This window comes from Bubalus bubalis, chromosome 20 (assembly GCF_019923935.1).
Source record: "Bubalus bubalis isolate 160015118507 breed Murrah chromosome 20, NDDB_SH_1, whole genome shotgun sequence".
In the NCBI taxonomy this organism is placed as follows: domain Eukaryota; kingdom Metazoa; phylum Chordata; class Mammalia; order Artiodactyla; family Bovidae; genus Bubalus; species Bubalus bubalis.
This window is the reverse complement of record NC_059176.1, coordinates 45,881,000-45,907,191: the sequence shown is the minus strand read 5'-3', so window position 1 is coordinate 45,907,191 and position 26,192 is coordinate 45,881,000. Positions and strand designations below refer to the sequence as shown.

General features: G+C 43.4%; 1 protein-coding gene across 12 annotated transcripts in view; it reads right to left on the bottom strand.

Annotated features, from left to right (window-relative positions):
- ADAMTSL3 (ADAMTS like 3) overlaps positions 1 to 26,192 on the bottom strand; it is a 379,251-nt gene that overhangs the window by 55,996 nt on the left and 297,063 nt on the right. For 11 of the 12 annotated variants that reach the window (XM_045163811.1, XM_045163808.1, XM_045163816.1 and 8 more), the window contains 3 exons: positions 17,949 to 19,020; positions 10,615 to 10,742; positions 7,889 to 8,017 (listed from right to left, as the gene is read on the bottom strand). In XM_045163811.1, the coding sequence (XP_045019746.1) occupies positions 7,889 to 8,017; positions 10,615 to 10,742; positions 17,949 to 19,020 (1,329 nt within the window). The remainder of the gene's footprint in view (positions 1 to 7,888; positions 8,018 to 10,614; positions 10,743 to 17,948; positions 19,021 to 26,192) is intronic. The other variant, XM_045163813.1, reaches the window with a different exon arrangement.

Here is a 26,192-nt window from a genome sequence, read left to right as displayed (position 1 = left end):
TAACCTTGGCTGCATATCAGAATCGTCTTGGGAGCCTTAAAAAACCCCATTCTCAGGCCATATGGCAGAGAAATTGAATCAAACTCTCTCAGAGCAGAGGGGGATGGGGTGGGAGGTGACGTCCAGGCCTGAACTGACACTGTATGTGTCAGTTGCTCAGTCACATCTGACTTTTTTTGTGACCCCACGGACTGTAGCCCATCAGGCTCCTCTGTCCATGGGATTCTCCAGGAAAGAATACTGGAGTGGGTAGCCATTGCCTCCTCCAGGGGATCTTCCAGACCCAGGGATCAAACCCAGGTCCCCTGCATTGCACGAAGATTTTTTATTGTCTGAACCATCAGGGAAGCCTCAAACTGGCATTATTCATGATAATAAAATGACTTTTGTATATTACTTGCCAGTCATGAAAATAAGCACATGGGTGTTGAATTATCAAATACAGAACTAGGGGAAATAAAAGAATTAAAAATAACAAAAATTAAAGGGGCTCCTAAATTGAGATCCAACCAGTCCATTCTGAAGGAGATCAGCCCTGGGATTTCTCTGGAAGGAATGATGCTAAAGCTGAAACTCCAGTACTTTGGCCACCTCATGTGAAGAGTTGACTCATTGGAAAAGAGTCTGATGCTGGGAGGAACTGGGGGCAGGAGGAGAAGGGGACGACAGAGGATGAGATGGCTGGATGGCATCACCAACTCGATGGACGTGAGTCTGAGTGAACTCCGGGAGTTGGTGATGGACAGGGAGGCCTGGTGTGCTGTGATTCATGGGGTCGCAAAGAGTTGGACATGACTGAGTGACTGAACTGAACTGAAGAAAGTCCAATTCACAAAACTGAAAAAATGTGGCAGTCTTTTAGTTAGACTGTTATGTTGGGGGAGAAAGTTGGTTTATCCACTGGTCTGCTGATGGTACATAGAAGAGAGGTAGGTAGTTATTTGCAGGGAAGAGAATAAACAGGTACAATGTGAAATGACAAGCTCAAAGGCCTGTGGGTCGGCTGTTTTCACCATGTAAAGGGCTGAAGGTTACCATGGGGCTGGATGTCTGAAGTTTTCAGGACAGACACATATTGGTGGGACTGAAGACAAGAGCAGGTGTAGATATCTGGGGATGAAAGCAGCATTGCTGATGACAGGACTGGTCCACAAGAGCTGCAGTCTGAATGCTTTAAGAGATGGCTGCTGCTGCTGCTGCTAAGTCGCTTCAGTCGTGTCCGACTCTGTGTGACCCCATAGACGGCAGCCCACGGGGCTCCCCCGTCCCTGGGATTCTCCCCGCAAGAATACTGGAGTGGGTTGCCATTTCCTTCTCCAATGCATGAAAGTGAAAAGTGAAAATGAAGTCGCTCAGTCGTGTCTGACTCTTCGCAACCCCATGGACTGCAGCCTACCAGGCTCCTCCGTCCATGGGATTTTAAGAGATGGCAGGACTCTGCAGATACAGAAGCCCAAGCACACAGCTCTTTTGCAGTAAGGATGAAATTTGCCAGGTGCTTGAACAGCCCTTTCTGTTTTTCATTCTGCACATCTAGCTCTTAATACCGTATTCCAGCATTTCTTTTTTTTAATTTATTTGGCTGCACTGGGTCTCTGCTGTAGCACACGGGATCTTTAGTCACATGGGAACTCTTAGTTGTGGCCTGTGAGATCTGGTTCCCTGACCAGTGCTTGAACCTGGCCTCCCTGCATTGGGAGCACAGGGTCTTAGCCACTGGACCACCAAGCAGTCCTCCAGCATTTCTTTCTACTTCTTGATCATATAGAGACTCATGTTTCCTCCAAATGGGGAACTGAGATAGATCAAAGATGAGAAGAAAATCATGTTTCAAGGAGCATTCAGGATAGAGCTTTAGCAGATCGTCAAAGAATAGATAATTGGTTTAAAGTGAGCTTTTTCATCCAATAGACCAATAACCCAAGTGTATCAGCCTTAGGTGAGGCAGTGGGGAGTCATTACCAGACTGGCTTGCCATGTTCCTTTCCTCCTACTGCAGACAAGGGGGGACCTCCGTCCTCCTGGGGACGGGGTGGGGCAGACCTGGTCAGACCTCTGGCCTGGTGCTGGCTGGCACCCTGAAGGCCAGCCTCTTGGTGGACTCTGCCTGGAACCTAGCCCTCCCACACCAGACGGTCTTCCAGTGAGGTTGGACTCTGGTTTTGCCCATGCCTGAGGCACTGACACCTTGTCCCCAAGCTGCAGCGCCTCCTCAGGCCCGCGTCAGACCTCAGCCTTGACACTCTCCTCTCTGGTTAGACCACCTGGATCTCCATTCTGCTGCCTCAAGCCCAGAGCCTTGTCTTCCCTCCAGTTCCTCAAGAGTCACACAGACTTGGGACTAAATCTCAGCTCACGCATCTGAGCATGTTTACTCATTAGCAATACAAAGATAGCCATGATATCCATCTCACACCCTGTTCAAGCTGACACATGTTAGGGACTCAAGTTAGGGTTAGGTTAAGGGCTATGTATTCTGAAAGTTATATGCAAAATGTTGTGGGTAAGTGTATTTTTCTGGAAAGAGAGTCTTTTGTGTGTTTGTTGCGGGGTGGGGAGCAGGGGGGCAGCCAAGGGATTTGTGACCTAAAGATGTTAAATCACCGCCATTGAGTTCCACACCATACAGTATAAACCAACACTTGATGGGGGAAAATAATTGTCAGAGAGATGAGGCTGTGCTCAGGAATTCAAGCATATCATCTCGCTGCACAGCAAAAACTGTTCTCAAAATCCTCCCCTGGCATTATTAAAGCCAGTAAAGAAAGCTAATAATTCAGTTACATATCAACAAAACTCTAGGTATATTTCACAGCATTCTAACTCTAAAAAAAACCCCAATTAAGAGAGTACCTTTAAAACTATATAATCTATTTCTTCTGAAATGGATCTCCATCTCTTATATATGAAAGGCTTTCCTTCTCTCTGCTCAACTCATGGAGTACCCCGCCCCGATGCTACCTGGTTAGAACGCTGCCTCTACCATCTGCTGTACACATGCTGTGTGCACTCAATTTTGTACCTTCTACCCACTTATCATTTGAAAAGATCCTGATGCTGGGAAAGGTTGAGGGAAGGAGGAGAAGGGGATGACAGAGGATGAGATGGTTGGATGGCATCATCGACTCAATGGACAAGGGTCTGGGTGGACTCCAGGAGTTGGTGATGGACAGGGAGGCCTGGCGGGCTGCGGTTCATGGGGTCACAAAGGGTCGGACACGACTGAGCGGCTGAACTGAACTGAACCCACTTATCTCCCACAACCCCTCCTATCAGTAGGGAGCTGAAAAACAACAAGGATGTAGGGCTTAAATCTATACCACGCTAAAGTTTATATTTTTCAGAAGGCAGTTTGCCATATTTTGCTAGTTTTTCTTTAAACAACAAAGCATTACAGCTAAAGTTCTGTTCCCAAACTTTTTTCCTTCTTTTCTCTTCTAGCAGTACCAACAATCCTAACATTGGTACATACATGTCCTTTCCATGAAAGTTTGTATATTTTTGCCATATTCTCATATGCTCACAAATAAAACATATGATTGTGCCATGGGTTTTAAAACTTAACATGCTATTATATTGTATTATGATTATGATTTTAATAAGATATAATTGAAACACTATAAAATTCACCCTCTCAAAGTCTACAATTCAGTGTTTTCTTAGTATATTCATAAAGTTGTGAAACCACCAGTCCTACATCATTTCAGAACATTTTCACCACCCCCAAAGAGACACCCGTGCCTATTAGTCATTACTCTCCACACTCCTGCATTTTCCTCTCCTTTTGGCCACTGGCAGCCTCCAATCTGTCTCTATGGACTTGCCCACTCTAGACACTTCATGGAAATGTAATCATATAATACGTGATCTTTCATGTCTGGCTTCTTTCACTTAACCCTGATTTTTAAAGATTCATCCATGTCTTACCACGTGTCAATATTTCATTCCTTTTTATGACCAAATAAAATCTCATTGTATGGATATATTACATTTTGTTTACCTATTCATTAGTTGATGGATACTTAAGTTGCTTTGACTGTTTGACTATTAAAAAGAAAGTTGCTATGAGCATTTGGGTATGAGTTTTTGTGTGAACATGTGTTTTCATTTGTCTTGGGTAGATACTTAGGAGTGGAAGTGTTGGGTCATATGCTTAACTTTTGTGGAAACTGCCAAACTGTTTTCCAAAGCATCTTCCTAGCTTAACCCCATTCCAAATCTGTGGACCAATAGAGTTTCTTAGAGACTGAAGAGGAGCCCAACACACAAGAATAGTTTAGAGCAGAGGCTCAGATCAGCCGCACTGCTAATGAGTTTAAGGGATAAGAATAACAAGGAATCCAACACAGACATCACAGAAAATTACAGGATAAATGATGTTCTTACTAAGCATTAACAGATGAAAAAATATGTAGCTATTGATATTTACTGGGCATTGTCCTCAGATGAGCTTCCCTTTCTTACCAGAAGGTGGCAGAGAGGGTGTAGTTTAAACTCCCACTTCCCTCATTTTTACAGGAAACTTTTTCTTTTTTTAAAGAATAAAACAATCACAATCTCCCAATTCATCCCACCTCCCCTTCCCCACTTTGTGTCCATACATTTGTTCTCTATGTCTGTGCCTCTATTTCTGTTTTGCAAATAAGATAATCTATACCATTTTTTCTAGATTCCACTTATATGCAATAATATATAACACTTGTTTTTCTCTTTCTGACTTATTTCACTCTATATGACATAGCTAACTAATGAAAACCTACTATATAGCTCAGGGAATCCCACTTAGTGCTCTGTGGTGACCTAAATGGGAAGGAAATTCAAAAAAAGAGGGGAAAATATACATATGTATACTGATTCACTTTGCTGTCAGTAGAAACTAACATAACATTGTAAAGCAACTACCCCCAATAAAAAATCAATTTAAAAAATAAAAATAAGACAAATAACACTTGCAACTTACAGCTTTTAACCTTAGAAATACAGATTCTCAGGTCCTATTATTTACTATCATTTATTAGAAAATCATGCAAGTGTGACTAGGGAGAATCACTATTGATATCTATACCACATGGGTTAAATAAAACATAAGCTATAAGAAAGAACCAATAAGTCTGTCTAAAAGTTATGAATAGATGCTGCTACTGCTAAGTCACTTCAGTCATGTCCGACTCTGTGTGACCCCATAGACGGCAGCCCACCAGGCTCCCCCGTCCCTGGGATTCTCCAGGCAATAACACTGGAGTGGGTTGCCATTTCCTTCTCCAATTCATGAAAATGAAAAGTGAAAGTGAAGTCGCTCAGTTGTGTCCGACCCTCAGCGACCCCATGGACTGCAGCCTTCCAGGCTCCTCCATCCATGGGATTCTCCAGGCAAGAGTACTGGAGTGGGGTGCCATTGCCTTCTCCTTATGAATAGATAAACTGACTCTAATTAGTATAAACATTTTAAGGGCAACTGAAAAATAAAAATGTATACATACCACAGATTGACAGGAATAATCACAATTTGCAACATGAAAGAAAATGTAATTTCAGAAAGCAGTATTCAAGTTTGTCAATGTTATGATCCCTCATCTATCAAATCAGAGACTGAATTAGATAATAGCCAAGGTCCCTTTTTCCACCAATACAGTCTATTTCCCATTTTAGAGAGGCGAGTAGGACAGAAGGTGACTCACCTGTCGTCATACACTAGGGTCACCATCTATATCTAAAAATATGAATCTCCATGAACAACTACGTTAGTTATGGCTTCTGTCCATAAGAAAACACAGTAAGTTCACTTCAGGCTTATTTAAAATGGCACACAACTCAAAATGAGGTGTTTATTTTGAAAAGGAAAGGACTCCTGATGAGTTCCTGGGGTCTAGTCTGTAGGGGTGGCTGCCAGGTAAAGAGAGACCAAATGGGCCCATTCCTAGGAAGAGCTGAAAGTGGGGCGGGGGCGGGGGAGGGGGAGGTGAGAGGGGGGAGGCAGAAGAGGCCTGAGGGAGTGTGAACTGTACAGGGTCCAAGAGGCTGCAGAAGTCTGGAGTGGTCAGAGTCGGCCCACACACTGCTGGGCCTGGCCTGAGAGTAAACCACGACAAGTTTAATGGTGTTAGCTGCAGGCTTCCCTCCTGAAGAGTTTCCGCTGAATCCAGTCCCTGACCTGTGACTGCAAATAACACATCCCACTCCTTCCAAAGGTTCATCCCCCACCAACCCCTGCCCCCTCCCCACCCCCAAGCCTAATTGTGAACTATTATGGGGAAATAAGAAGTTTAGAAATAATGTTAAAAGTTGAGGTTTCTCTTAATAGAAGTCAGATTTATTTTGCAGAATCCTCTGCAGGTGTAGGGCCATAGAAATTCTAGACATTTGTGGCTTGGCAAACTGCACAGTTCCATTCTGCTTTTCTCCTTGCTGCAGCCAGAGAATGCTGGCCCTTCTATAATGGTGGGTGTGTTTTGCCAGAAAACTCACATATTTGTGGGTGGAGTCAGTTTGGAAGCTGGAGGGATTTTTCAAAAGTCCGGGTAGGGACTTCAAACACTGCAGGGACTTACAAAGGTGAAAATTAATACCTTGGGGGTGAGCAAATTTCCACTGTTGGTGAAGCCGGAGGTGCAGTTCCAGAAACATGACAGGTAAGTGACCATCACAGGGAGGCAGAGCCTCAGAGCTGCAAGGCTGTGCTCTAGAATCCTGCCATCACATGCACCTTTTCTGTGGTACCCAGACCAGCAGTAAGGGCTCCTCAGGTTACCCTGGGCTCTCTGGCCTTGGCGAGATTCATCTTAAGTGGCTGCAACTACAGGTATCCTAAAAGAATGTGGAAACCAGGCAAATATAGTTCTCTACAGAGAATTTCAGAGAAGGCGATGGCACCCCACTCCAGTACTCTTGCCTGGAAAATCCCGTGGGCGGAGGAGCCTGGTAGCCTGCAGTCCATGGGGTCGGTAGGAGTCCGACACGACTGAACAACTTTACTTTCACTTTTCACTTTCATGCACTGGAGAAGGAAATGGCAACCCACTCCAGTGTTCTTGCCTGGAGAATCCCAGGGACAGGGGAGCCTGGTGGGCTGCCATCTATGGGGTTGCACGGAGTCGGACACGACTGAAGCGACTTAGCACAGAGAATTTAATCAATGCACAGTCGATAATAGGCATATGCAAGGTCACCTTAAAACAGCAGATCTTCATTTTGAGGAGTTTATGATATTGATCTCAGTTTGGGGATGCACAGGCTCAGGTTAAGTCTTAAGAATCTGTGGTTTAAAGAGATAGAATGGCCCTAGATTAAGATGAAATCGGATGAAAATGTAGTTTCTCTTAAAGACAAGATGAATCAGTTAGAACGAAGGTTTATCGGCTGTTGCAAACAGAGCAGAAAGAGCCACCGAGGCATAGAATGGTGACGCTCAGCCAAGGACAGTCCAGGAGAGACAGACTAGGCCAGAGGACCCCGACAGTCCCCCTTGCTGACTTGGCCTTCTCCAGCACAGCCTTGGTCAAGCTGGAGGACACAGCTAATGATTTCCCACACAGCTCCTCGCTCTGACTCTGTACTCTCTAGGCAATCACCTGCTAGAAGTTGGCCTTTTGTGCAGACGTGCCACAGGGACGGAGAGCTGTGGTCTGGCCGGTATGAACATGCCGGCTACAGGGAACTCGTGTTCATATCCTCCTAGCCCTCACTGAGAATGAGTAAACTGTACTCTATCTTACACACGAGCCTTATGAGCTGGTGTACGTTCGCTCTTGTGAGACAGATCTTCTGTCAGGGTACTAAAAAATCAGATTTTTAAGCCCACAGGACTGTCTGAGCTACCAAAATGCTAGCTGGTGCCTCCTGGCCACCCTGGGCTGGCCTGTGCCCTTCCACTATAAATGGCCACACTCACCTTTTACAGGACACTGTATGGTCACATTTGCTTGCAGGGGTGCCTCCATGAAACCGCCAATCACGATGGAGAGATGGCCACGCTCTGGTCTGGTGATGTTTCTTCCAACAGACAAGATGACAGGGGCCTCTTAATTCAAAGGGAGCAGGAAACTCTGTTAGATTCAGGCTTTTGCTCTGAGTGACTGCACTGCATTTGGTAAGCTCTGCCAAGCTCCTGGAGAGCAGGTGCAGACTCCTGGCTCGGTCCGCATCCCCCGTGGTGCCCCACGGGGACTTGCACACTCGCAGGCTGGAGGTGCTCAATGGACGGATGCACAGCTGAGATATCTACAAAGAGATATCTACAAAGAGGCACTGCAACCACCATGTACAGACTGTGAGGATATTTTGGCTTTATAACCAAAACTGGGGATAAATTAAAGGATAAAATTAGGTGATAAATTAGAGGATAAAATCCTCTTTGATAATTTGAAAAAGAAGGAAGTCAGAAATTCATTCGGAGAAAGGCATGGCAGGGCAGGAGTGACATCTCTATGATGCATCCTTGGATGAGTAAAGGCAGGACCAAAACACACCAGGTCCTGGGACCATCTGACTCTCTTTCTGGTAGGAAAATGTGAATGAAACCTGCACCAAACTTGCATGGAAAAAAAATAATAAAAACAAGGTCATAAAGAATCAGTAACTCATTCACAGACTTTTACTTTCCTGGATTTTAAGAACCATGTACTTTTACCAGATTCATTTATGAAGTCATTCAGGAAATATACTCTGTGCCTGGGCTGGACAATGGAAATACCAAGTTGGAACACAAACATTCCTGCCCTCAATCAATTCAGAGACTGGTGGGAGACACCACTACCATTACAGGGTAATGGGTGATGAGGTAGAGAAAGGTGCTAGTTGCCCATGGGTCTCTCAAGAGTATGTAGGGGTCTACCAATTACAGGGTAATGGGTGATGAGGTACAGAAATGCGCTGGTTACCCAGGGGCCTCTCGGGAGCATGTGGGGGTCAGGGAAGGCCACATTCCTCTACCATAGAGCTACTGCCGTGGCTGGTTTCCCTCTTCCACCTTAGCATGTAAGCGCTTGGAGGGAGAGGCCATGTCATATGTCTTTTGGTTGAGGGGGCTGTGCTGGGTCTGCACTGCAGCACACAGGCTTCTCTGATTGTGGCACACAGGCTCAGTGGTTGCAGTGCGTGGGCTTAGTTTCCAGAAGCATGTGAGATCTTGGTTCCCCAACCAGGGATTCAACCCACATCCTCTGCATGGGAAGGCAGATTCTTAACCGATGGGCCACCAGGGAAGTTCTCACATACTTCTTTACTTTTTTTTTTTTTTTTTTTATCACTAATGCATAGCAAGTGAAAGACTAACAACATTTAGCTGTTTGGTAACCATGTCTTCTGCAGAAGACAATTTGGGAATGATCATGTTCAGGTGACCAAATGTTCCATTTGTTCCTGGAGCGCCTGGGGCACTGAAACGGTAGGCTGGGAGTTAAAAATACAGGGGCTCTTGGGCTGAGAAAGGACTATCGTTGTCTTGTGTCCTCTGGCCCTTATGGACCTTGTACCAGCTCTCCCACGAATCTGGGCTATCCTGGGATGGACTTACGAGGAAACTTGTGAGCTGCAAGAGAGCCTTCTGTTCCTCCCAACAATCCAGAACCTCAAAACTGAGGTTTTCTGGAAAGGAGCAGATGCTCGCAGAGGAGAATCATCCAGGAGGATCAAGGTGCCGGAAATCAAGGTGTGAAGGCCCTACCTTGGGAATGCAGCCAGGAGAGGGATGGGGCACCAAGCCATGCAGATCCAAGGAGCGTTGAAAATCAATTGGTCCCACCTCCTCAGGTTATAGATGTGATGGACTGCCTACATCAATGCTTGGCTGTCTAAATGCTGGGTTCCAATCCCAGATAATTGTCTTTCTCCTCATATTATCTTAATTATTTGAGCCACAGATACCAGAAACACAGAGCAGAGAGTTGGAGGGTAACTTTCTTATTTGATTTTTGATCCCAGAACATGAGCCTGCCACAAGGAAGCATTGCTTACAACTTTGCCAGCTAAAAATGTTCCTTCATCAAAAAGCACACTTTAATATTAAAATGAGTTTGTCTACCTCCTGGGACAATTTACACTAATTTACAATGACGATTTCCTGAAAGTGTTTTTAAGGATTGAGCAGAGGAGTGCCATTGGGAGGTATACATCAACCTTTAAAAGATAATTATCTCTTTTGTTGGATGGTGGCATTTTAAAAACGAAAAGTCAGCACTATTAACACCACCAATTAAACCCCATCTTGTTAATTTCCAGTTCTTAGAAAGTGAACTCTAGAGCAGCTGTTTTCAAAGCGTGGTCCTTAGGCCAGCAGTGTCGGCATAACCGGGGAACATGTCAAAAAGGCACATTCTGGGGCTTCCCCGGTCTTCCAGTGGTTAAGACTTCTCGCTTCCAGTGCAGGGGTCATGGGTTTGATCCCAGATTGGGGAACTAAGATTCCTCTTGCCTCAAGGCCAAAAAAAGTGCACATACTCAGACTCCACGCCAAGCCTGCTGTGTCAGAACCCCTGGGGACGGGGTCTGGAGATCTCTGTTTTAACATCCCCTTCCCCGGTGATTCTGCTGTGCGAAGCATGGAAACTGCTGCTCCAGAGTTTAATGTTAAAAAACCAGACCACACCCAGGCACTCCAGGCTGCATAATGGGCATTACCTGCATACAACACAGAAGAACTCTCCACATCTGAACCGAGATGATTAGCTACAGCACATCCATATATTCCTTGGTCTTTCTTTGTAGGTTTCCGTATCTGCATTTTCCCCATTCCATCCAAAATGACTCTGTAGAACAGTTAGAAAGAGGATGTGTTCATGTGGCACACTGAACTACTTGAGAACCACAGCGACCCACAGAGAATGAAGACATTGACTTTTTTTTTTCTTTTATTTATTTTTTTTTTAAGGGAGGATTTTTATTTATTTATTTATTTTTTAAATTTTATTTTATTTTTATATTTTACATAATTGTATTAGTTTTCCCAAATATCAAAATAAATCCGCCACAGGTATACATGTGTTCCCCATCCTGAACCCTCCTCCCTCCTCCCTCCCCACACCATCCCCCTGGGTTGTCCCAGTGCACCAGCCCAAGCATCCAGTATCGTGCATCATTGACTTTAGGCTGGCAAGGATCCAGAAGATAATCTTGTCGAGCTTCCTGCTTATAAGCAGACCACTATGTAGACTGGAGCTGAAGGAGGGAATGGCAACCCACTCCAGTATTCTTGCCTGGGAAACCCCATAGACAGAGGAACGTGGCAGGCTACAGTCTATGGGGTTGCAAAGAGTCAAACACAACTTAGTGACTAAACAGCAACATATAGACTAGAGTGTGGACAAGTCACTCTTCTTGGTTGAAACTCATTGAGATGGTAGAGCTGGACTATGCTCAGAGATCCAGACTTCCTATCTCACTCTACATGAGAACAGACTCTTCTGGATGGACTCAATGCTTAATTTACCACATTTAAAAAAAGACAAACTAGTAAGTGTTAGTTTGCTGGAGGTTAAGCCCTCATTTTCTGCCCTGAGCCTTTCTAACAGACTACAGATGTGAATTTTTCAGTTCAGATTTTCACGCTGGAAGTGAGTGGACCTTTAGTTACTGCTCCCTGGCAATGGTTATTTTCTCATGGTATGAAAAGTTCAGTGGAAGTAACAAAGCTACTGCTGCATTATATTGGGTTTTGAGCATGCTGTTAAGAATCAGGGCTACACTGTGTGAACCCCTTATGGTTTCCCAATTATTTATATTCACAAACACCTGCATGTAAATACCACTTAGAAAATCAGAGCTGGTCAAGAGTATCCTCACAGGTGACATACTGATTGAAGGGATGGGAAAGAATACTTGTTTCACTTTAATTTTTTCTTATTGATTTGAAGTTGCTAATAGATTATCTGGATCAGCAGTCCATATACTATTTTTTTACCTGCCTTCTTCCCACTTTACAGGTCTTAGCAATATGGACTGTTCTGTTGTTGTTACTGTTCAGTGCCCAGTCGTGTCCAACTCTTCACAACCCCACGGACTGCAGCACGCCAGGCCTCCCTGTCCCTCACCATCTCCCAGAGATTGCCCAAGTTCATGTTCATTGCATCGGTGATCCCGTCCAGCCATCTCATCCTCTAATGCCCTCTTCTCTTTCTGCCCTCCATCTTTTCCAGCATCAGTCTTTCCAGTGAATATTCAGGTTGTTATCCCTTAAGATTGGCTGATTGATCTCTTTGCTATTCAAGGGACTTTCAGAAGTCTTCTCCAGCACCATAGTTCAAAGGCATCAATTCTTTGGTGTTCTGCTTTCTTTACTTCTGCCTTCTTTACAGTCCAGCTTTCACAACCGTACATGACCACAGGGAAGACCAAAGCCTTGACTATACAGACCTTTGTCAGCAGAGTAATAATGTCTTTGCTTTTCAGCACACTGTCTAGTTTTGTCATCACTTTCCTGCCAAAAAGCAATCGTCTTCTGATTTCACTGCAGTCACTGTCCGCAGTGATTTTGGAGCCCGAGAAGAGGAAATCTGCCACTACTTCCACCTTTTCCTTTCTATTTGCCATGCAGTAATGGGGCCAGAAGCCATGATCTTAGTTTTTTTACTATCTAGTCTAAAGCTGGCTCTTTCATTCTGCTCCTTCACCCTCATCAAGAGGCTCTTTAGTTCCTCTTCACTTTCTGCCATTAGAGTGGTATCATCCTCATATCTGGGATTGTTGATGTTTCTCCCACCTTCCAGCTTGTAACTCATCCAGCCCAGCATTTCTCATGATGTGATCGGTGTATAGGTTAAACAAACAGGGTGACAGCAGACATCGCTGTCGTACCCCTTTCTTGATCTTGAACCAATCAGTTCCATACAGGGTTTTAACTGTTGCTTCTTGACCCTCACACAGGTTTCTCAGGAGACAGGGAAGATGGTCTGGTGTTCTCATTTCTCTAAGAGCTTTCCACAGTTTGTCATGATCTACACAGTCAAAGGCTTTATCATAGTCAATGATACAGAGATAGATATTTTTCTGAAATTCCCTTGTTTTCTCTATAATCCAGCGAATCTTGGCAGTTTTATCTCTAGTTCCTCTTCCTTTTCTAAACCCAGCTTGGACATCTGGAAGTTCTTGGTTTGCCTAATGCTGAAGTCTAACATGCAAGATTTTAAGCATGACTGACTGTTTTGATCAACTGCTAAATACTCTATGTTTCTTCATGAACTGAACTGGGCCACTTCATTTCCTGTCACTTTACATTGCTTGCTTACCCTCTGCTGTAGCCATAAAGAACCTCTAACAGTTTCCAGAACATTCCATGGTCTTTCATCACCCTGAGCTTTTGCATATGTTGTTCACTCTATTTGGAATGCCCTTCCCCACTTCTGGCAACTCTGACTTACCCACTGAGTCCTGGAGCAAATGTAATTTCCCTTGTAAAGCTTTCCCCAATACTCCTAGATTTATCTTCTTCCCCCTCTGGGCTCCTTCTGGTTTGGTTCATATATTTATTTGATGAAATATCTTTTTATTCTCATGAGATTGTGATCTTTTCAAAAGCAGGGACCAGATCTTATTCACAGCTGTGCATTTTCAATGCCTAGCACAGTACCTTTTATATAGCAAGTTTTCAAAAACATTTAATGACTCAGTGTATGAATGACTAGAGTAGAACAGAATAATGGTAGAGAATGAATGTACTAGAGAATGCAAGTTCCCATGCAACCCACAAATGAAGTATACAAAGGTGGGAAGAAACCAAAACAGCTGAATTGCCCAGAACAAAAACAGGAATAAGACAGAGGTAGCTATGACCAGGGCCAGACTCTCACTGTCAAATCCCTGTTAAGGAACAGTTGATTAAGAAAAAAAGTAAAACTGACAACTCTACGTGACAAATGTTTATACACGAAAATCTTTTCTTAAATTATTTCATATGTATGTTTGTATGATTTAGCAATTCTCAAAGGATTCTTTTGTTTTAGGGCCTCAGTTTTACAGTACAGCAAAAAGTCACTGAGAAATAGCTGAGCACACATGAACCTTTCTGACAGGTGATGTCACCCAGGATCCAGGCTGGACTAGTCCCTGGGCTGGAGAATCAAAAGGTAGAGTTCTTTAAGGAATCTGATCTTGACCTCCACCACAAAATCTTATTCTTTACTTGAAGTGATAATGAAGTTGATCTCTTCACAGACGTCACCCCTAGGGAATCCACCCACAGCCTTTGCTTCCTAGCTGTGATCTCTTACTCAGCTGGTGTCTAAATGCACTCCACGCCTACACTGTTGCCTCCTATTGGAGTGGGGCGCTTGCAAACATCATTCCATTTCTGCATGACTTCAGTTGAAAAGATTTGTGAGAGTCAGAAAAATATATCTAAACTGGAGAACTTTTTTTTTTTTTTTAAACTGGAGAACTTTTCTTGCATAAAGAAATTTAAACATAAGTTGAAAAAATTAATTAGGTATATTAGAGAAAACATGGAAATAAAAATAGATCTTTTAAAAATTCCTTTGAAATATTAAAACCAAAAACTCTTACTAGCCAAGTAGAACTGCTTCAGTGTCAAATGGCTGGTTCTTAAAGTATGCAGAAACAGGTCTGAGTTAGGATGGCAGAATCTTTATGGGATCTTCAGGAGCCTCAGCCACAGAAACTAATGCAAATTCCACTTGAGCAAGTCAGATGATCACAAATCAACTCAGTTCAACAAACACTGACTCGAACTAACCACAGTCTTCCACCACATCCCTCTAGTACTTTACGGCCACAAATTAGCTGATCAGCTTTCTCAGCCTCTGTTTCCTTATAGTTTCTTTCTTTTTTTTTTTTAAATAAACTTAATTTTGGAATGATGTTGGCATTACAGAAAAGCAACCAGGACAGTACAGAGGGTTCTTATCTCCTTCTTTCTTGGTTTTCCCTGATGTGAACATATTCAGCAAGTGATACTTTCATCAAAACTAAAGCACCAGCATTGGTCCATCACTGTTGTTAACAAAACTTCAGTCTTTATGTAGATTTCATTAGTTTTTCCACTAATGTTGTTATCCTGTTGCACAATCTCCCATTCAGGACATCATATTGTATTTAGACATTGTGTCTCCTTAGTCTCTTCTGGTCTGTGACAATTTTTCTGCCTTTCCCCCACCCCCTCCCTTTTTTTTGATGACTTTGACAGTTTTGAGGACTACTGATAATAAATAGAATGTTCCTCAATTTGGGTTTGGCTGATGTTCCTTATAATTTCTAAAGTGAAATTGTTGAGCAATCCTGAAAGGGTGGTCCTTGGATCCCAGGGATCCGTGAGGTCAAAACTATTTTCATAATAGTAAATATTGATACTATACCATTATTTGCCTTTTTCACTGTGAGTGTTGACATCTGCACTGATAGTAAAAGCAGTTGTGGATAAAACTTGGCACCAGAATGGAATCAAAGCTGTAGCAGCAAAGTGTCCCAGTAGCTACTGTATTCTGGCTACCATACACTTGCAGTAAAAACAAAATGCCAATTTCCCATAAGAATATCCTTAATGAAGCAGTAGAACTTATTATTTCACTAAATCTCTACCCCGAGTGTAAGTTTTCTAACATTTTGTACAACAAAACAGGAAATACACACCATACCTCTGCTGTCTGCCAAAGTTTGTGGGTGTGACTGTTTGAATTGCTAGCTGAACTAGCTCCTTTTTCATGGCATACTACTTTACTTGAAATAATGACTGACAGATAAGCCAGGGTTATTTGGATTTAGGTATTTGGAAGATATATTTTTTTAATGAACAAAAATGAGCTGGCCAATGCAAGGAAAACAACTGACAGTAATTGTTGCCGATGATAAAATTCAAGCTTTCGAGTGAAAATTAGAATTTCAGAAAATCTGTCATGCTCACTGTGAGTCTGACTGCTTCCCAAAGCTCAAAGACTTTTCTGAAAAGTTGGGATAGTAATATTAAAGAATACGCGTATTTTTGGTATTGTATGATGGAATGTGTTAACATTTGGAAGATGTGTATAACTCAGTCAGCCAACACTTTCCAAATGACCAATGTATGATGTTATAGAATCTAGTCTAGTTAAAAGATCCATTCAAAGAACAAGATAAAGCAACAGATTTCATTGTAACAGACTACCCAAATCTCTTTAACGTGGTTTTAGATTCCACATTCCACCTAACCTTTAAGAAACTACTGCTTGGCTATTTTTAGTGTAGCATTAAAGAAGAATGGCCATAATTACCTTAAAAGATTATGAATGTATTCCTTATCCTTCCAACTAACCTGTCTATATACGTATGAAGCACAATTTTCTCCATAAACTTCAATTAAAACAACATATGGCAACAGACTGAATGTAGAAGCATTGAGGAGAAAACCCAGCTATGTTTTATTAAGCTAGACATTAAAGAGATTGGCAGAGATGTAAAACAATGTCATTATCATTAATCTTTAAAATACTGCTTTTCAAAAATTATGTTATTTACATAAACATGAATTGGGCTTACTTCTGTTACTTCTAAATGGATTAACAAACAGCTATTTAAAATGTTTCATGGTTTTAATTTCTAACAGCGTAAACATCATGAGATATGTTAACATATTAACATAAAGTTAATTCATATTAACAAAAGTTCTTTGGCTTCTCATCATTTTTTTAAGTTTGAAGGAGTCCTAAAACCAAAAGATTTGAGAACTGCTAAGTTAGTTGATCTGGAAGGTTTATTCCACTTCAAAAACTACATTATACTCTAATGTTCAGAGTTCTAGGCAAAAAAATTAAAAATTAGATTTGTTCTATCTTTCCATTCTAAGACAGTCCAGTGATAGATTATAAAAATTGAATTTTACCTAGATTTCTTTTAATGCTTCACATATTAGATGATGCAGAAAAAAAAGGCATGATAAAAATAAAACGTGCATTTTTAAAGTACCTTATGGTTTGCAAAACAATTTAACATCTATGTCTCTTAAAAATCCCTGGAGGTGGACAAGGAGCTGTTGAATGCAAATTGAAAGAAAGCAAGATGTCTACAGCTCTGTGTGTGTTAACAGCAAGATTTGGAGACAGTAGAGAAGACAAAATGAGTGAATGTTTCTGTTACTCCATTATTTTATGTAAAATGAATGAAATGTGACATTTTTTCACTGATATGGATAGTTATTACAATAAAATAAAGTGACTGAATACTGTTTCAAACATCTCAAAAAACTTCGATCCTTATCATTATTTTTTGATTTTGTGACATAAATCATTGCCTGATATTAGAAAATGACTTCAGGTAATCTTTCTACCAAAGCTATTATTTGTGTGACCCTCTAATACCCCTGGCGGGGTCCAGATGATGTGGCCCCTGCTTCTGACTGGCCATGAATTAGTCATGAGATTCTGTTCCTCAATGATCTCACTGAGAAAGTATCAACTCCTGCCCTGCCAGACTCATACGGCTGGTGTGAGTTCAAACGAGACACCACATCTCCCAGATATGGAAGATTCTTGCAGTTCCTGCATATTCTAAGAGAACTGCAAGTATGTTTTTCTAATGGCCTGATTGATTTCACTTTTTTGGAGGGATAATTTTTTAATTTTTTGGCTGCACCACATAGCATGTGGGATTTTAGTTCCCCGACCAGGGATCAAACCTGTGCTCCCTGCATTGGAAGCACAGAGTCTGAACCACTGGACCACCAGGGAAGTCCCTGATTTTATTTTTAAGTATTAAGTGACCTGAAAAGAGAGAGTCTGTAGATGCTTACATTTAATCTTATGGTATCCAGTTTAGTACTACACCTTCATGGTAGTGACTTTGATGGTACAATTTCATTTTTAGAATTCCAATGCATATGTGAATGCCATGCCCTAACATTTTGGGTTTCTTTTCCAAAGGATCCTGTTGGAAGCACATTCTTAGGAGAAGGAATTTGACAATATTTTAAGGAAAGATGGAAGATCCATTTAGAAGGCATCTCAGAGTAAACACTGTACTCTGATTGTACTTACTTTTCTGAGGGTTGTAACAGTGCTCCATCCTTGGTCCACGTATAGGTGGCCTCACTGGGGCTGACAAGCTCACACAGTATGTTGATGACCTCCGTCCTTCTTGTAATGTAGATTGTATTTCCAATCCTTGAATTTACTGTTTTATTAAAGGAAATCAAGGTGGGTTGGCTCTGCCTCAAGAGGACAGGTCCCTTCGGCTTGAATGTCAGCTTGCCCGAGTTTTTGGAGTTCGAGCTTTGGGGCACACTCCCAGTCTCCCCACTTAGCTGAGCCATGGGAGGTGCCTCTCCAGGGATGCCCCTCCAGTGCGCATGTGCAGGCTGCGCCTTGGTTAACTCGGCCACCAGCTGATATATCACCTGGGATGCCAGGTCATCGCTGATCTCCCCCGTTTCCATGAGCTGGCTCATGTTCCTGATCAACTCATCAAACTGGGCAGTCTCCATGCTATAGGCTCCCTGTTTAACTGCTGCTTCAAACTGCTTGTTTTCAAACTCCCAGGAGTTGGCGTTTTCTGCAGAAGGGCTGCAGTGGCCCAACAGAGCTCTCAAGAGAGACTGATTGTTAATTTGGCCATTGTGCAGATAAAGCTCATTTTTGTTGTTCCACATCAGCCTCATCTTATGCCACGTGGCTCCCAAATTATTGGCCTCGTTGTTGTCCATCCCAGGATATTCCCTGGTGTGCCCTCCAAGGGCTGGGGGTGCAATGAGCCGGTTGTCGGTGCCAATGAGCTTAAGCACCACAGTCTCCTGTGCGGGGCCTGCGATGCACCGGTACTCACCAATGTCGAGGGCCGCAAGGCTGTGAATCTTCAGCGAGCCTGACTTTGTGAAGCCAAGCCGCTTGGAGTTCTGCAGACAACGGCCGTCCTTCTCCCACTGTATCCGAGATTTCTGGAATCGTCGCACTGGGCACTTAATAATCACAGATGTGTTGGGCAGCAGGTAGGCTCTGCTCCCGATGGTCAGGTTAATGCGTTTCTCTTCCCTTGTCTGGATGTAGACTCTCTGGACACCGAGGATCTGAGGACCCAGCTCCCTGACTCTGGCCTTCATCTCTGGTTTCATTTCTGTTGGAAAAATAAAGCAAAACACAAATATCTTTATAATGACATTTGTCCATACTCTTCCAAGGCTGACAGAAATCAGCAAATTCTTTTCTCTTCTAAAACATTTGAGAACTGAAAAAAAAAAAAAGATATATATATATATATATATATCTCGTTATTTATGCTATATATGTATGTATATATATACACATATCCCTAGATGGGGACAAATTTCACAAATTTCACTTAGCAGCAAAGAATGCAAGTTTGAATGAATTGTATTAAATCATGTCAATTATTTTATAAAGGAGCCTTTGGTTTGGGGAGGCATGAGGTTAAATGGTTAAATGTTTCCATCAATAAGGGGACGTCTGATGTGTGGGACCTCCACCATTAGGGAGGCTCTTGAGGATCTCATATGGCTCAGCCAAGGGTACCCAAAATCTGAAGGAGGCAGTGAGTGTGGGGAGGTGAGTAAATGTATTTGAAGGATCTGAAAAGGAGGATGCAGCTGGGAACCACAGCAGATCACCCAAGCAGGCCAGTGAAACTAGCATGGGGGCCTGAATAAGCCAGTGATGGAAGAAGAAAAACTCAAACTGGCACCTGAAAGCCAGCTGAACGGTGAAAGTGAATCTCAGCACTACCATCTGAATAAGTGATCTACTCTCTCTGAGCCTCAGTTTTCTCACCTATAACATGCAAGTGATATTAACACCTTCACTGGAGGAATGTGAGAAGTTGGAGCATTTTTATCAAGGGCACAATAGTGGGATGTATGAGCTCTCAGACATTATTGTCAGCTGACAAAGGCGGGTCTAGCCAGCATCAACGGGGCAAGCAGCAAGGGATCACAGATGGGCTGACTCTTCCTTGTTCCTGGGCGGAGGCCAGAGAAGATGCTCCCCAGATCCCATCCCCCAAGAGGAGCAGCTCTCCTCCCTCCCCCACTCGCCCTGTGCCACCGCCCCACCCCCACCCCGGCACTGCCACTCACTTGCAGGAAGGAAGGTCCCAATGCATCCTGGGGTGATACTGAAGTGAGTAGGTAGGGGGATGTGATGTGGGTGGGAGTCTGATTCCTCTCTGAAGATGTATGTAGGTCCATGGGCTAGAGGGCAGGAAGCACCAGGGAGTGATAGAAGAGAGACTGGACTCACATCAATGATACTGTGGAATTAAGGTCATGAGACAGGAGCCTAAGAGACTCAGAGGACCCAGTTATGGTTCTTGCAATGGTTACGGCTGTAAAACTGGTAGGGGTATGTTGGGAGAAGAACTAGATTGAGACTCCATTTCTGTTTTTGTCTTTGAAACTTTTTGGCCTTGCTGCACAGCATGTGGGATCTTAGTTCCCTGACCAGGGATAGAACCTGCACCCCCTGTAATGGAAGTGTGGGGTCTTAATTGCTAGATCACCAGAGGGAAGTCCACTTAAGATGGACTTCTCAGGCCCTGGACACTAACCCAGATTGTGCTTGTTGGAATAACTCTTGACTTCTCTTGGGTGGTTCATGATCCCGTTAGGGTCTGGCTGCTGCCTGCTTGGGTGTGGGGGTGGCAGTAGGTTCAGAAAAACAAAAGGGGTAGATGCACAGCTTCTGCAGTAGAGTGTGTTCTAAATGAGGGACAGGCGTAATAAGTCTGCACGCAAATTCCACTGAGATGCCATTTCTAGGCCAGGCCCCTTGTCCAAGGTTCTGCCAGGGAACTCTCCCTCCCCTCGGATCTGCTTGAAGTGGAGCCAGATGGCCTGTCGTGTGTACGTGTTCACCTGTTGGGATAGAGATGCTTCACAGAGGACATCAAGATCTCCTCAGTCAGTTAAGACATAGAGATTTCTTTTTAGGTTGGCAACACAGAATTGTAAACTTATTGCTGTTCAACAGTGGTCAAAAGCAGGAGGAGGATTCCTGCTAAATTTGTGGTTTACCCATTATTATAGGCAGAGATGCCATCTTTTTTTTTTTTTTTTTTTTTTTTAGCAAGCCCCTTGGTCACAAAGAATTTGGACATGACTGAGGTACTAACACTTTGACTTGCAAACACTGGGCTTTGCCCGTGGCTCTAGTGGTAAAGAATCTGTGTGCAATGCAGGAGACATGGGTTGATCCTTGCAGGAGATCCTTGGGTTGGAAAGATCCCCTGGAGAAGGACATGGCAACCCACTTCAGTATTCTTGCCTGGGAAATTCCACCAACAGAGGAGCCTGGTGGGCTACAGTCCATTGGGTCGCAAAGAGTAGGACATGATTTGGCACTAAACATTTATTTATTTGGCTGCACTGGGTCTTAGTTGACGCATATGGGATCTTCAGTTGTGGCATGTGGGATCTAGTGCCCTGACCAGGGATGGAACCCAGGCCCTCTGCATTGGGAGCATGGGGTCTTAGCCACTAGATCACCAGGGAAGTCACAGAGATGCCACTCATAACAGCAGTCTGCACAACAAGGGCTCGATCTATTGCAACAGATGGCAGCTATAGCCCTGTACCAGGTCTTGTTGTAACACTGCTGCTCCGAGTGTCTCCTCTCCCGACAGTGTACATTTTGAGGAAGTTGGACCACTCCCAGCAGAAGGGTCCAAGCAGCTGGGAGACAGTCCTGGGGTTCAGGCCAAGGCTATTGATTAACCACCTGGAAGTATTTCTCTACTTTCCCAAATCATATAGACTCGCAAAGAGTCAGACAGGACTTAGCAACTGAACAACAATAACACAGACATACTGGTGTGTAGAGTTTCAGTATCAACTCTGACTAGAGGCAGTGGTTCTCAAACTTTGCTGCCAATTAGGAGAGCCTGTTGTTATTATTTTTTAATTTTACTACCCTGGGTCCCACTCTCCATGTTCTATGGGGAACAGAAGCCTGGGCATAAAAATTTGTAAAACCTCCCCAGGAGACTGAAATGTAGAGCAAAGATTGAGAACCACCACCCCAGAGAGTCTCACTGGGTTAACTCAAAGATAATTTGATGGGCTGCTACTGGTGAACAGGGAAGGGAAAATAACAAACAGCCACTGTGTTTTCTGTGAGAACCCTGCCAAAATCTTTACAACATGCAGTGTCCTCTGTAGGAGGAAGCAGGAGGATGCTTTGTGGTCTTACCATCAGGAATCCTTGTATTTCCTCTGAGTAATTAATTCTTTTCCTACCCAATGAACCCTGAACTGTGTCATTGACCAGGTTGCCTTTTCCAAGACAGCACTTATGTTATCAAGTTTAGAGCTAAATTTGTGCCTGCATATGATGGAAATATAAAATTCAAGACATAATTCTATATTAGTCTTGCTTATTTCCTTTTTTATTAGCATGGGCAATTCAGAGGGGAAAGAATCTGCCTGCCATGCAGAAAGCCTGGTTTTGATCCCTGGGTCAGGAGGATCCCCTGAAGAAGGGAATGGCAAACCACTCCAGTATTCTTGCCTGAGAATCCCATGGACAGAAGAGCCTGGTGGGCTACAGTCCATGGGGTCACAAAGAGTCAGACACAACTGAGTGACTAACACTCACTAATTTTAATTAGCTGGTTGCTTTTTATGAATATTTAAAAGTGGCCTATTGTCACAATGCAGGGTGTGTAATGTATGTGTGTATATACACATACCTAGCCATAATACCTACATACATGTGTTTATATATACTGATACCTATACAGGCATCTTTTTATTACTATTTAAAAGAATTCAGTTGAACACCCTGTCTGGTCATTGTTTCCCATAATCCGGATGAATTATGGGAAAGACAGATGGTGAACGTGGATGGCTTTGAAATTCGCTCTTTAAATCAGAGTTTAAGCTGGGTCAACGTCAGAATTTTGAACTTGTGCAACTGAGGGAGGGGTGGAGAGAGACTCTCTTAGGGCTGCTACAGCTGAGACCATAGCTTGAATATTCCTGCTTTTACTGGGAAGGGGTCGAAACCCACACAGGGAAGGAAGCGCATGCCTACCTCAGGGTTCAGGCTGGAGATGATCTGAGGCTGGTATGATCCCACACAGCATCCTGTGTGAAGATGGGTTCTAGTTACCATGGAGATGGGTTCTAAGTACCTTTAGAACTGATAGCCAGATGTCCCCAGCTAAGCTTGGGGCTTAAAGTCTTAACAGATGGGGCCATGATGCCTTCAAAAGCAGGCTGGGGAGTCTGCAGGTGACAGGTGGTGTTTAGCCTTGGGAAAGGACTGGCCCATGGCTGGGTGAGCCACACAAGTAGCCCAGCCGCTCCCTCTGGCTGCATGCCCATCTGCTGGAAGGCAGACCCATTCCCAACCAGGCCTGGTTAGCCACTTCTCACACCAGGTATAGAGCAGTTCAGTGACCAGGTGTGCCTGGGCAGTGCTCTGGGACCCAGGATCTGCTAGGACTTGGGCCAGTTTCTCTCTGTGACTCCTGTCAGTTCCTTCGGAGCAGTGCCTGGAGCCTGGCATCCTCTGACACAGCTCTTGGGTAGGAATCTGTCTGGTGTGGGGTGACTGCCTCCCTCTGCATTTGTATGTGCCCCCAAACTGCGGAACCAGACAAGCCTGAGGAGACAGTGTGGACAGGAACCCATGGCATCCTACTGGGGGGCTGTGGGCAGTGTGGGGACACCAAGCCATCCCTGCATCTCTCCCATGCACCGGACATGAGAAACACCACATTGTTCAGCTTTTCTAGAAAATGAAAGGTCTTCCTTCTGAAGGTACTCTTTCTGGCTTCTGTGCCAGCCTTCCCTGCCCAGTGCCCAAGGCTGTTTACATGCTCGTGTCCTGCCATGATTCCAGTTGTATCCCTGCCATGACTCTAAGCCTTGGCGCCACACCAGGTTTCTGCCCCGAGCCATCTGTGCTGGGCGTTTACACTTGTCTCACCAGCACTTGACTTCTGCTACTCCCAGATGGGGCTTTGGCTGCAAAGCAGCCTCTAAGTTGTCTTATTCCCTGGAGTCCTGGCCCTCAGAGTCCAGCCTGCAATTCTTTAAGGCAGAAACTGGAGTCGCCTCGATTCCTCCCTGTCCATTGGTCTGCTGGCCCTTCCTTTCATTGACTCACAGGTCCATGGGATTGTTAGCGGCCATTCCCAACTCTGCAGGTAGTGACGTCACATTGGTAGCAGGAAGGCACATGATGGGAGAATCTATACCACAAAAATCAGCAAAGTTAACAAACAACAGCTCCTTCTCCCTCCTCACCACACCTGGTCCCAGAGTTGCTTGTTAAACACAAACATACCCTTCTCCTTTGAGCTCCCAGTTCTAGCCAGGCAACGGATACTTAGATGGGACACCTGAAATGTTAGAATTCATCCTCACCACTTCTGTCCTTATATTCTCTCACCTAGATATTGTCATATCCCCTTGACTAGACTCTACTTGCACATTCATATTTCCCCAATATATCTATGTGTACACCACTATTCACAATAGCCAGGACATGGAAGCAATCTAAATGTCCATCAACAGAGGAATGAATAAAGAAGATGTGGTACATATATACAGTGGAATATTACTCTGCCATAAAAAGGAATGAAACTGTGCCATTTGCAGAGATGTAGATGGACCTAGAGACTCATACAGAGTGAAATAAACCAGAAAGAGAAAAACAAAAATCATATAAATCACTTATATGTGGAATCTAGAAAAATGACACAGATGAACTTATTTGTAAAGCAGAAATAGACACAAAGGTAGAGAACAAATGTACAGACACCATGGGGGAAGGGGGTGGTTGGGATGAATTGGGAGATTGGAACTGACATGCATACACTACCATATATAAAATAGACAACTAATGAGAACCTAGTGTATATAGCACAGGGAACTCTAGTTAATACTCTGTGGTGACCTAAATGGGAAGGAAATTTAAAAAAGAGGGGTATATATGTATATGAATGGGTGATTCACTTTGCTGTACAGCTGAAACTAACACAACATGGTAAAGCAACTATACGCCAATAAAAATTAATTGAAAAATATATCTATATAGCCATCAAAGTAAATAAGACAAAATAAAATCTGACTATGTCATTTCCTTCTTTAATAAAATCTAAACTCCTCAGCATGGGTTTCAAGATGCTCTCCAGGCCATTCTCAAGCATTCTGTTTCACCATTACCCATTTTCAGCCTCTGTTCTAATTCTACTGAATTTTTTGTCAATAAAAACATTTGTTTTGCATTTTATACAGAACAACCTGGAGTCTGCATCATGACAGTTATGCAGCGGTCTACACACAGTATTATCCATTTCATCTGGGGATCAGGGATTCACATAAAAACAAGCAGGAGTTATATGGGAGGAAGCGGGGCACAGCAAGAGTATATTTTTTATTCTTAAAAAGAAAAAGCAGTAGAACCTTCTGAGTCTTGAAATTTGTGCGTATGAGGCTTCTAAAACAAACAGGGTATTGGTAGCTCTTGGGGAAGGGGCAGGATAAGAACTCTGATAAATAAAGGGATATTTGCTTGTGGCAAGGGATGAGAAGGGAGGTTGACTATTTTTCACGCCCTAAGCCCCAGCACCTGATATTCAAAGGAGACCATATCCAATCTTAAATCATTTCCCTGTTCAGAAAGAGGCACTCCTGGGATGAGGCCATGAAGACATCATGCTGGTCATTCCTAAGTCCCTGTTCTACAGCCCACAGCATATTAAAGGGGAAAAAAGGTCACAGCATAGTGGTTTGTGTGCAATTTCCAGAAATGCCCCACTCCATTTGACATCCCCCACCTTTGTCGACACTGCTCTCTTTTTTCTCGGACTGTCCTGTATCCCATGTGGGTCTAATGATGGGACACATCTTTTAGAATTCCGCTCAAAGCATCCTCCTTTATGAAACTCTCCTTCACACCCCCTAGAGGGATCAAGTACTTCTACATCCCATTATGACATCACTGGCACTTTATTCTTCTTCTTTGTTTATGTATGTCTCTCTTCTACTGGATTATGAGTTCTTAGAGACCAGACAATGGATTCTTTTCATTTTGTATCATAACATCTAAAACACAGTAGCATCTGAAGAATGATTGTTGAAAGAACTGATAATGAAATACTACCATCTGACACTGAAAACAATATATGCCCAGGCAGAGAGATCATCTCTGTCCTTAGGGCACTGCATAGTGCCTGGTACATAGTAAACTCTTACTGTTTATTGAATGAATAACAAATAAATGACAAGCAAAAGATAAAATAAATGTATGCTGTTGGATGCTGCA